A 12,992-nucleotide genomic window follows, 5' to 3' on the forward strand; every position below is an offset into this window, starting at 1 on the left:
AGATCTGGCCTGGAGACGCAGATATTGGAGGCATCTGAGTTTGAAGCCACGGGAGTAGATGAGCTCATCCAGGGCGAAGCAGGCCCGAGTGAGAACCCGCGGGCTGCTGACATTTAAGGGGTGGCAGAGGAAAGGGGGCTGAGAAGGAGCAGCCTGGGGCCGGGAAGAGCACTCAGAAAGGGTAGTGTCTCACATCCGTGTTCCAGGAATGAGGGAATGCTACAGAATAGGTCAGGGGGGTAGACCAGGAGAGCCCCTTGACTTAGGCGGCATGAGCTCAGCCGCAGCAGTTCTGTGGGGATGTGACGGGGAGGGTGGGCAGTAGAAGCTGGGGTGGCAGGTGTGAAGAAATCAGGAAGGAGGTGTCGGTGATGCTTAGGACAGTGACCCCCAGGGAGGCAGGTGAGGAGGGAGTGTCTGGAGCGGGTGAAGACATCCAGCGAGCTGGTTTCTGGCCCTTTTTCTTTTCAGTGGGAAGAGCATATTTTGAATGGAAGGAGCCAGTAGACCAGGACCTGCTGAGAGAGAGGGAATGTGTAATGCAGCGAAGCCCCGGGGAGGTGGGAGAGGCCGCGACTGGGGCCTCTTCAGCAGGGCAGAAGGACACAGACGTGGGCTTGCTCTCTGGAGTGGAGCTCGCGGTTCACGGCTCCTCTGCCCTCAGTGAAATGGGAGGCGAAGCGGGAAGCAGTGGGGTGGGAAGACTGAGAGGTTCGGGGCAGCTTGAAGAAGCCACCTCGGAGGAAAGCAGAGCTGGCTGTGGAAATACGGAGAGGCGCTTGGGCAGAGACAGTGGTCCCCAGCGTGTGAGGGGGTGGTTTTCTCTGGCTGCGTCCCACAGCCTGGGAGTAGGGACGAGGGGGCCAAATGCTTGGATTCATCCCCAGTTGGGGTTAGCAAAGCAGAGTTTTGGGAAGGAGCAAGGGGCAAGGGAACTTAAAGTGCTGGCTAAGAAGGGGGCTGAAGTGACAGATGACAGGGGATCAGTCTACCGAAGGGGAACGGGCTGCCAGGGGGTCCAGGGCATGGAGCGAAGGACGGACGGGCACGGTTCCGGGGGCTCAGGGAAAAGGTTGGGACTAGGAGGTTGAAAGGTTGTGGCCAAGACTGGACTTTGAAGTTTCTGGAGCAGAGCCATCCCGGGTCATTATGGGGAGGAGGCTGCTGAGGTGATAGGTGGAGAACAGTCACAGGACCTTGAGGCCACGGTCACTCACCGATGCTGCAGCCGCCCAGGGAAGGAGGTAGGGTTTGGTACGGAGAGGAAGACGGTGGTCCAGACCCTGATCTGTTTACCATCTCTGTAGCTTTACTCTTTCTGGATTTTTTGTTGACATCTTCCAGAATGTGAAAAAAAATTAAAGGGGGAGGAGTGTAATCATACATGTGTCGCCTTTTTGGACTGGCAGTGCACCTAGACACAGACTTTATGCTTTTCATACAAATTAACTCAACGTGGATCATAGACCTAAAGATGAAAGACAAAACTATAAAACTTTTAAGAAAAGCAGAAGAAACTCTACATGACCTTTGGTGATGAGTTATTAGATATAACACCAAAAGCACAATCCACGAAAGAAAAAATTCAAAAGTTGGACTTTATTAAAATTAAGATTTTCTACTCTGTAAGAGACACTGCTAAGAGAATTAAAAGACAGCGCAGACTGGGGAAAAATATTTGCAAAACACATATCTGATAAAAGACTTGTATCTAAAACGTACTCCTAAAACTCCACCGTAAGAAAACACCCACCAAAGATGGTGAACAGACACCTCACCAGAGATGTACAAATGTAAACATATGAAAAACGCTCAACATCATTTGTCATTGGGGAAAGTGCAAAACACCAGATACCTACTAAAATGGCTCAAATACAAAAGAAAGAAAACAACTGACAGTACTAATTGCTTACAAGTATCTGGAGCCCCACAAACTCTTGTTCATTGCTCATGGGAATGCAAGTGGTACGACCTAGCAATTGTGCTCCAAGGTATTTACCCAACTTATTTGAAATCTTACACACACACACACACACGCACGCACACAAGCATTACATACACATTTATAGCAATTTTATTCATAATCATCAAAAAGTGGAAGTAACGAAGATGTCCCACAACGGGTGAATGGCTAGACGAACTGGTAAAGTCGTATAAGGGAATAGTAGTTATCAAAAAAAAAAAACCCATTAAGCCATATAAAGACATGGATGACTCTTAAGTGCACAGTGCCAAGTGAAAGAAGTCTGAGAAGGTGACATATATATGATTACACCACCCTCTTTTTTTTTTGACATTCTGGAAAAAGTCAAAATTAGTTCTGAAAAGGTAAAACTATGGAGATGGTAAACAGATCATCGGTTGCCAGAGGTCTGCGAAGGGGAGAGGGTTGAGTGGGTGAAGCACCGAGGGCCTTTTCACGGTGATGATGATACCGTAATGTCGGGTACGTGACACTGCATTTGTGAAAACCCACAGAACTTCATAGCACCGAGAGAAAACATTAGCATATGCAAATTTCTAAAAATTCAGTGTGTTCTTAAACTGGGATGCAGAACATAACAAAAGAATCTATATTATGAATATACAAAACGACCTCACTAAGTAAGGCGGGTGAGGGGGAAAAGTGCCGACCCAGGTAACTTTGGGAATGAGTGGAGCTGGTCCAACTGAAGACAGAAGGAACCACATGTAAGCGCTGGACTCTGTCTGATAAAGCTGTTTCCCAAGGGGCGGGTGACGATGCTGGGGCCATCATGACGCGTGAACGCTGGAACTGAATAATTAAGGCAATGGATGGCAGTGGGGACAGCCAGCTTTCTCACTGTCAGAGTGGGGAGTTACAGACAGGCTACGCGAGAGGCTAGCGTGATCCGTACAGTAATGGATTGGAGCTGGAGACGTCAGGATGGACTCATATGTAGTTTAATGTAGATACGGATGGTTACAAGTAGAAATATGTATAGATAACGTATATATACATGGGTTAGCGTGTGCGCGCGCGCGCACACACACACACACACACATACTTCCTTGCCCTACTGAGAGGGCCTAGAAACAATGATACCCCCATAGCAACGAGCACACCTAGCACCCAGGTCTTGGTGTCTAATACCATAATCTACTAAAAGGAATCAAGGCTCCTTGGAGAAATGGCTGGTTTAGGACTGGGGCAGGAAATATGCAAGGTGAGCCAGCCTGTGGCATCTGATAGTGCCAGAACGTGAGGAAGCGCCCAAACAAGCAAGCAGCAAGCCGACACCGTGCTGGGGGTATGTCAGAGGGATGCAGGAGCCAAGTGAGAGCTCCCAGTGGCCAAAGCTGTAACAGTTTGAGCAAGAAAATAGCATAGCATTGGATTATAACCCTAAGTATAAAATAAATAGATGAGTCCCTTCTGACATAAATAAATGATTGCATAAATAAACGGAGACAACAAGACAAACCTCCTATGCAGAAGAATTCCAGATAATTTATGTAGAAGTTTTGCTCTCAGAAGGTAGAGCCCAAGTCTTCACTTCCTCCCATAGTGACTTCCTTGGAAAGTTTGAGGTGAAAGTATTATTTATGTAACCAATTCCTTATTGATAGCCATTTCCCCCCTAATCTTTTGCTTTATAAACAGTACTTCAGTGAACCCTTGTACATATGTCCTTCTAAGTTTCTGTATATCCATAAAATATTCTAGAGAGAATAGAACTTTAATATCTTGAAAGATATGTTCAGGTTGTTCCTCAGAATTGTCTTATGGATTTATATTCCTCCAAACAGTATATCAGAGTATATGACTCACAAAAGGTTAATGCATTTTCTTTAATATACAAAGACCATTTACTAATCAACAGTAAGAGGACAGATATCCCAATAGAAAGATAGGTGAAGGACATGAGTAGATAATTTACAAGGCAAGTAGTACAAATGACCTATAAAATTTGTAACAAAAACTTGAAAACAAAAGTGCAAAAAATGTTAATCGAGTAGTCAATGAAAGAAATGCAAACTAGAAACAGTGAGACATTATTTTGTCCATTAGGTTAGTAAAGAGAAAACAAGTTGTAATAACTGGTGTTTGCTTGTGTGTGGGAACATGGATCTGCTCAAACTTGTTGATAGATAAACAAATAGACCTTTTGGAGGCCAAGTTTTTTATATAACTTTCGAAAAAAGGTACACAGACTTTTATTCACTCTACCTTACAGGAATTTACCCTGAGACCTTAATTAAGAATGTATACAGGTATATATATGCTCACCACAGCATTGTTTATTACAACAAAATAATTAGAAATAACCTACCCAAAATAGAGGGTTACTTAATGATGATACATGCCTAAGATGAAATATGCGGCAGCTGCTAAAAATCGTGTTGTAGAAGAATATTTATTCACTTATAAAAATTCTTCTGATAATATGATTAACACATACCGGTTTAATGGAAAAAGACAAACATGTCTTATTTGTGGAAAAAAGACTAGAAGGACACATACCACAGTGTTTATCGTGGTGGTCTGTACGTGACAGCAAGGTTGCAAATGACTTGTCTTTTGCGCTTACCTCTGTTTCCCTTATTTTCTGTATTGAGCTTTTCTTAAATTTTATAGTTAGAAAAGAGACAAAAAAATGTTTAAAACGGCTGGTCCTACCTTCGCAAGATCGTTCTCATTCGCCCCTTCTTTCCATCTGCTTCCGTGTGGCCCTAGCTCAGGCCTCGCGTCTCTCACTTGGACATTGCACCAGTGTCCTCCTGTTGGGGTTCCCTACAAAAGGATCTCACCCGTTAGCCCTCCTCAGAAGCCTCTGGGACTGTCCCCGTGTACATAGGGTCTTAGGGGCTTCTGGTAACCCTGTTGCCCCAGACCCCCCCACCCCGCACTCTCCTTTTCGGCTTCAGTCTCCCTCATTACCTCCACCCCACAGAGCCCCTGCAACACCAGCCCTATCGGCCTGGCCCGCTCAGCTCTCCTCGGCCCCGGAATATACAACCGCCCATCAGTCCTGTCTCTACCTGTTTAAAGTCTGCCTATCTCTCAAGGCCTGCCTCCTCCAGGAAGCCTTCCTATATCATCATCTTCCCCACACTCCAGGCCATGGTCACCAGCTGCCTTTTAATACAGTGATTTCTGGAGGATGCTGCCTCTCCCTTTGGTCACCTCCATGTCAGGCAAGGACTGATCAGATCTGGACGTGGACGTGTGGTGCCTGGAGCCTACACAGTAAGGGCTCCATGGAAGTCCGTTGAATTCAGCGGACCCAGCGTTGCCTCTGCACACCACGTGATGCAGATCACGGTCAACTCTGCCATGCTCCGTAATTATGCCTGAAATACGTGTGATTTTTTGGCAGGCAGGAATCTATTAAATTATACAGTACATATAAATGATCACATTGGAGATCGTGTGGCGTAAAAATGCACGTGCATTAAAATAGAAGGTTTATGGGCATATCACTTAGAGTCCAGAATATCTTTCTTCCATAACTGGCTAGTAAACAGTTGAGTATGAACTTAATTTTAGGCAAGTCCTTGGAAAAAATGATTCTATGGAAACCCGGGCATGTCCTGGAGGAAACCACAGATAATTACACAGAGAAAACTTTTCTGTAATATTTCTGCTTAATATGAAAAGGAAAGTTTCGATTCTTGGTTACTCTTCCCTTGTGTTTTTTTTTTTCCATCGGAAAGTGACAGTATTTCAGGACAGAGAATACGTTTGGATGTGGCCGTAAATCTGCTTTGCTCGCTCGAGAATATCCTTCACTCCTTTTTGCTCTGTAAAATGGAGAGGCTTTCAGTGCCTCCGCTTCCGTTTAATTCCGCACGCCCGCCGCACTCCGCCCAGCACCCCCGCCTCGCTCCGCGGCGCTGCCCTTGCTCTCTTGGGCGTCCGTGTTCCACACGCAGTGGTTGTGTTAGTGAAACACAAGCAGGCACGCTCACCGCTGCCCAGAGTTCCTTGGCACGAAGCCCCCGCTGTGTTTTCTGAGATGTCGTGCGAGTCAGCTCCGCACTGGTAGATGACTTTCTTGTTCTCACGAAAGGACTGGGGTTCGGGGAGGTTGGTGTATGTGAAAGGCCGAGCGGGAACCATGTTCTGAACCAAACGTACCAGTACATCCTTTTGGCATATGCTGTCTGCAGAAACACATGCCCCTTAACTTGCATTGCTTTATGGAACTTTAAAAGATGCTTATGAGAAAGAAAAAAAAAAAAAAGGTGCTACTAAATCATTTCAATGAGTATCTATCTATGTGTGAGCCTGTCTTAGAAAATTAAATTTTTTACAATTTTGCGAATATTGGTAAATCCTTCTTTTTTGGATCTGGCCGGGAACATGGATCCCATGGGTGGTACTGCCAGGAAGCATGTATCTCTGGCCACGTGTCCATCTGTTTGTCCGTTCATCCATCCATCCATCCATCCATCCATCCATTCATCCATCCATCCATCCATCCATCCACGGCCTCCTCACACTTGGGAGCCTTCTGAGCAGGAATCCTGTCTGCTTCATCTCAGAATTCCTTGCAGTATCTTCAGAGAGACTCGTGTTGTGGAGGCCCAGGCACTCCCCTGGGTGACGACGGAAGTACTTACTTCTCTGAGTGCCACGGCGTGTGTCGGAGAGGTGGTGCTGAGCATACGGGACCCGCCTGCAGGGTGGGGTGTCACAGAGGAACCCCCGACCCCATGCAGCCTTAGGCTTTGCTCTCCCAGTTTCTAGCCTCTTAGACTACCCCAGGACAGTGGCGGGCGAGGGTGACGTGTGTGGCCCGGCATTTAACAACTTTTCTGGTGTGTGTGTGTCTGTGTATGTGTATTTAACTCTACAGGTCAGTTTTTGGGTTGTACGAGAAATTCTAACAGCACAGACTTTAAAAATAAGGGCAGAAATCCTGAGCCATTTTGTGAAAATAGCCAAGGTAAGCTGTTTCCCCTTCTCCCCATCCCCTTCCTTTCTTCCTTTTTCTCAAAAAATGTGTTTCCTCAGTAATTTGGGAGCAGCTTTGCTCTGGGCCCGGCAGGCAGTGGGGTGTGACCTGACTTCCCAGGCAGGGGCAGCTGTGCGACCAGCCTGGCTGCCCGCTCGGCCTCCTAGCCCCCCCGTACACACTGGCAGCGTGCCTCTCTGCCCCATGATTTTGGCAGCCAGCTCTTCCCTCTGGCCTTTGACACCCTCCATGCGGCCCCGGGGGCTGTCCCCGGGGCCTGTCCTGGGGCGCGCGCCTCCTGCTGCAGATTTAGCGGGGGCCGGGGCTTGCTGCGTTCCAGTTAGCATTGGCGTTTGTCATACTGTCACATCCTGCACAACTGCGTCCCCAGTCAGCAGAGCTCATGCCCCCCGTCCGGAGCTCACTGCCTGGCCGGGTGACCTGGGTGACCCTGGTGACCTGGCTGCCTCCCACCACCTGCCCCACTGGCCTGCGTCGGGTACCAGGCTCACATGTACATCCCGCCTCTCCCTTCCCCTTCCCCCATGTCTGCCAGCCCCGGCCATGACCGCGTGGGCCTTCCTGGATCCCTGTCATCACTTACACGGCCCTGCCAGCTCCTCCCGTGCAGTGCTCCCGCCCGCCAGGCTTGCCCCACTCAGCGCAGCGCTGCTCTCTGTCTGGTCCGTTACTGGCTTTGTGTGCGCACGGTGTCTTGCCACCCAGATCCTAGGCCAGCTCACCTTTACTGAGGACCGTCATGAGCCGGGCGCCACGGCAGGTGCCTTACTGAAAGAATCGCTCACAGTATTGTTATCCCAGGAGGAAGGGGAGTGTCGAGGCCCAGCGCCCCACAGAGAGTCAGTGGGAGCATGTCTGTCTGCCCCAGGGGCGCTGTCTACTGCTGCTCATGAGAAGGTTAAGTGCATCCATCTATAAGAATGTCAGGGGCAACGGACACTTCTATGGCCTGTGCATCCTGAAGTACTTGGGACCAGCTGGGCTTAATTATACTCGTTGCTGTCAGCGAGTTCGTGCTGGGCCATGTGAGAAAGTGGGCTTAAGTTCCAGCCCACCTGGTGCTTTCAGTTTGGAAATGACTTCAGGGTCCCGACCCAGGGAACCTGAAACGGTCCCTCCTTAACTTCTGCCGTCTTCCAGCGGTGGATCATCACGCCTTGGGGGTGTTCCCGTGTAAGCCACCTCCTTTCTCTGGGCCTCGGTTTCCCACCTATACGATGAAAGAGGTAGCTTTGGTACTCCGCCGGCACACCAACAGCTCTGAAGAAATTCTGTGACAGGCATAGCAATCCAGATACGTAGGGTGAAATTCAGTTCACGCAGAGATTCTATTATTACACACAGGAAACAATTAGGGAACGTTACAAGATGCGTGACATGCAGTATTAACTGTGCAAGAGGAGAAGTCTCCGCGTGGGAGCAGAGCCATGGAGACGACACATAAGGGCCTTTCATTCATTTGTTCGTTTTAGTAGGCCCTACTGTGTGCTGTACTGGGTGCCAGGGACACGATGGCGTACACAGCTTCGTCCCTGCTTTCAGGGAGCATGGTGCAGGGTGAGGCAGGCGTGTAAAAGCGAGCACAGCCCGGCGTGCTGCGGAGCTGTGCACACTGCTGTGGGGACAGGCAGGCGGGGCCCCCAAGCTTCCTGGATTTGGGAACGTGGTCAGCAGGGAAGACATAGTAGAGGAAGTGGCACCTGAGCTTGGAAGTACCCGAGACGAGTGCTGGCGGGGGCAGAGGGGTTGACAAGTCTTCCCGACAAAGAATGAGCACCCCACCTCACACCGAGCACTCACTGGGGTGCAGGCACTGGTCCAGGCAGGGTTTATGTGCTGTCCCGTGGGGTGGAGGTGCCATGCTCACCTTCCGTGTTTTAAATATGAGGACGCCAAGGCTCAGAAGGGTTAGTCTGCCACGTGACACACAGGTAGGGGGAGCTGGGATTGGAGGCAGGTCTCTTGGTTCCGTGGAGCCTGCTCGCCACCCAGACTTCACTGACTCCCAGGAATGAGAGCTGGAAGCCCAGTCCTACTAACCGGTTTCCCTCAGCACACAAGCACGAACAGGCGATGGCATTTTCCCATACTTAGCCTCGACTGGGTCTCCTGCTGCTGCCCGTGGTAGGGAACTTGCCTGAGACTGAATCGAACCCAGTGTTCTCCCTAATTCATGGTGTGGTTCCAAGACGCATGGTCAAGCGACAAGGAAGCGGAGCCCTGGCCTCGCAGCTGACGGGGATTGTGCAGACTGCTGGCATCTTTCCTCAGCCCCTCATTCCAGGTGCCCCAGTGATCACAGAAGACCCACGTGGATGTCGTTGGCACAGCTGAGGTTCCGGTTTACAAACCGGACAGTTCGGATTCATCTAAGAACATGAAGGACGTTATCCAACCTTACCCTGAGCTACGTTTTTGTCCAGCCACCAAACGATCAGCTTATGAAATTTTGCAAATATTTTAGATGCAGACTCACCTTTTGACAGTTTGAAAGAAAAAGAGCATATGGTTTCTATGAACTTCCTAGAACTGTATTTTCTACATGAGATATTTTTAAGTGTGATTGAATTTCATAAATATGACAACATTTGGTAACACTTGAGCGTATTTTTGTTCTATTGTTTATAGCAGCAAAATAATCTATTCCATATCTTTTTTCAGAAACTTCTAGAACTCAACAACCTTCATTCTCTCATGTCTGTGGTGTCGGCATTACAAAGTGCACCCATCTTCAGGCTGACAAAAACCTGGGCTGTAAGTTACCCTTCCTAAGTCTGTTCCTTTGATTTCGGCTGTCATTTCACTGGGGAAGTCCCTCATCCCTTCAGCCGCAGAAGGCTTTCTCTGACTGCCCGCCCTTGGCCAACAACAGAGGATGACTGCGGGGAGTGACATGTTCCCCGGGCATCCTTCTCCTTCAGTGACCTCAGCCCCATTTGGGGACAGGGAAGTTGTGAGGACGCTGACGGGGATGGGGTTGGAAGCCCCTTAGAGTGGAACTTCCCGTACCCTGCAATGTCATGTATGATGGTTGGGCCAGCAACATGACTTGGCTGGTATTCTTCGGGCTCCCAGCTGCCCTTCGCAGCTGCCGTGGGTTGTTGGCCATGTAGCTAAGAGTGTCTCTGGAGAAACCCGTGACCCTCATGTAGGGAAAAATGATTTTTTTTCCTGAAGGCCATGAATAATTTCAGCCCAGAGGTGGAGTCTGATAGTTATATAATTGAGTCTGTAGGAAAGTTTTTCTGCTGTAAAAATACTTTAAAAATATCTCAGACCTCTTTCTCCTCCTGAGCTTGGCACGGCGCCTGACGTGCAGAGAGTAATTGCTATTTCCACAGCTCATTAGCATTCACCTCCTGGCCCGCCTGGGCCAGGGTCTCGCACAGCCACACAGCCCAAGCCTTTCAAGACCTGTTTATGTCCCACAGAACTGGAGGAAACTATATGGAATCGTCAGCTGTGCTTCTGCAACTCATTTCCGAACTTTTTTCTGCCAGCCCGTGGGGCTGGGCTCTGTTTCACACTTGGCTAGTTCAGGGGCTTTTAAACTACTTAGGGATTATGCTGTAGGTGATCAAATTTGAGCCTTGTTTCTTTAAAGTGCAATTTTCCATAGACCTAGCCCCAGCAAAGCGGAATGAGAAGTGTTAGTCTGAAGTCAGAACACTGAGCTTGTGTCCAGGCGCAGTTCAGAGCGTGACTTCTGCGGGACTCGTTTTCCGTGTCAGCTCAGAGGTCGGCCTAGATCAGCAGCTTTCCATCAGTGTTTCTGGAGTCCCAGGGGTCCCTCGGAGCTGCTTTGGGGGTCACTGGGGGCCGGGAGAGGGGAGAGAGGAGAGAGGGTGCTGGGCAGACAGGCCGGGCGCTGTTTCTGCCAGGGCAGCTTTGCGTCGACTTTACGCACTGGGCTTCTGGGTGAATTGCAGTTGAGCAATGGCCTTGGAGGTCAAAAGCAAGTTTGGAAGCCCCCCGTCTCTGCGGTCGCTGCCAGCCCTGTGATCCCCTGGATCCGTCTGAGCTGGAAGGCTTTTTTCAGAAGTTGCATGGAGATTCTCTTGCGAATGAATTTTCCATCATTTAGATGCTGTGATTGTTTCTTGGACTGCTGGGACCTGTGTGCACACCCGGAGGAATGAATTATGAGTCTCGAGGTGCACAGAGCTTCCTGTCAGCGATACTGGGACTGGGAATGACCCCTACAAGCTGTGTAGTTGGTGAGAGCCATAGGGAGTCTTGCAAGCCACCTACCTGTCCCGCTAGTGCAAGGACAGTGGTTTGCACAGAGCATTTGGGGAGTGGAGGGGCCAAACTTGTCATCTCGTCCCTTCATCCAAGTCTCCGCAGCCCAGTGGAACCGACGGCCGCACTGTATCCCTGACACTCGCCGCGCCTGTCCCTACGCAGCGCGCAGCACACCTGTTTACAGGCGTGCCTCCCCCTTCTGCCTGCCTTCACGATGAAGGCTGGATCCCTGTCGTTTGCGTTGCCTCTGTTTGTCGTGCTGAATCGCACCCTTCTTTTGCTATTACCTTCTGCTAATAAGATTAGCCGTAGAAAGGTCAAAAAGAGCTGTTTCCCGTTTCTCCACGTGTCCCTTGATCTGGTGCTGGTGACACCCCATGGGCCCACAGAGCAGGGAGGAGCGGGAGCCCTGGGGCCACTGCCCGAGCAGCCCCAAAGGCCGGTGCTTTTACTGTCTCCATTCATCGGAGAAGGAAACCGAGGTTCCAAGAGGTACAGTGACCTGTCCAAGGTTACAGAGCTGGTGAGTGCCACAGCCGATGCGATGCGGCCTCACCTGGCTGGACCCATAGCCCATGTTCTTGGCCAGGGAGCCGGATGGCTTGTCAGTGAAGGAAAAGGATGTTGGAATCAAGCCGGGCACAGGGCAGGGAGAAACAGGCACACACACCGCCTGGGAAGTGGGTCTGGAGGAGTGAAGCCGGCACGCTGCCGAAGCCCTGGATATCTGGGAAACTCGGACAGAAGGGAGTTGCAGGTGTGGTAGGAGACCTGCCACTTGGTTGCGCTGTGGGTGACCTCAAGAGAGGGCCAGTTGGTCATCAGCTGTAGGACAGGTAGCCTGTTGGTCTGTGCCTGGCTGGCTGCTGAGTGCCAGCAGCTGAGTGAGCTGGGACAGGGCCGAGATCGACACCAGGCATAGGCCTACAGATAGTAGGCCCTTACTAAGTGCTGGTTGGATGCACAGACAGGGAGGGGGTCACCCTCTGCTGGCCTGGAAAAATACAGACAGGGTCTGATTATCCCGGCACTGGGGCCACTTTGGAATATTGGCTGCCTCAAAACCATGAGATCTTAGTAAGAATTTGTATCGGCCATTTCAGATTTCCCGAGGTCACATTACCGTGTGTACATATTTATTCTGCAAATCAAATATTTATCGAATGCCTCCTCCATGCCAGGCCACGCTCCAGGCCTCGTCTTCGTGAGCTTTTAGTTATGCAGAGGGGACACACGTGTCATTGAGGGAGAATAAACACGCCCCCTAGTCTGGCTGGCACAGAAGCGATGGATCAGTGTTTGCCGAATGCGTGAAGCGACGCCCCAAGAACCGTCGGACGGGAGCAAGAGGGACGGAGACGACCACAGCGAAGAATGGCCGGGGTCCCGGGAGGGCCGCAGCGAAGGATGGCCGGGGTCCCGGGAGGGCCCGCTGGGAAGGCGGCTGGAGGGCGAGACCTGAGTGACGAGAGGAGCCAGCCGCGCCAGCGCCAGCGCATGGGCGTTCCAGGCAGAGGCCCACAGGGCAGGAACGTGGGGGTCCAGGAGTAGGTGGGCCGGAAGTGGGGTCCCAGCCCGGGGAGGGACTTGGGTTCTATTTAAGTGCACGAAAGGGTTTTACGTAGCAGACGGACGTGATCTGGTTTACAGCTGCTTTATTTTTTTTTAAGGACTGTCGCTACTGTGTGGAAACGAATCGAGTGACGGTCCTGGGGGGCCGAGAGTGGAAACAGGGCCCCCCCGTTCAGAAGTGAGGGCGGGTCGGGGGTGAGGCGTTGGCGGGGGTCGAGGCGGTGGTAGTGG

At 50.5% G+C, this 12,992-nt stretch overlaps 1 protein-coding gene across 1 annotated transcript in view; it reads left to right on the forward strand.

The window, feature by feature from the left end:
- The window catches only part of RALGPS1 (Ral GEF with PH domain and SH3 binding motif 1), a 250,459-nt gene that overhangs the window by 88,609 nt on the left and 148,858 nt on the right, over window positions 1–12,992 (forward strand). The window contains exons 8-9 of the mRNA XM_039861567.1: window positions 6,825–6,914; window positions 9,606–9,698. Of these exons, the coding sequence (XP_039717501.1) occupies window positions 6,825–6,914; window positions 9,606–9,698 (183 nt within the window). The remainder of the gene's footprint in view (window positions 1–6,824; window positions 6,915–9,605; window positions 9,699–12,992) is intronic.

The sequence above is a fragment of the Pteropus medius genome, unplaced genomic scaffold, assembly GCF_902729225.1.
Source record: "Pteropus medius unplaced genomic scaffold, Ma_sr-lr_union100, whole genome shotgun sequence".
NCBI classification, from domain to species: domain Eukaryota; kingdom Metazoa; phylum Chordata; class Mammalia; order Chiroptera; family Pteropodidae; genus Pteropus; species Pteropus medius.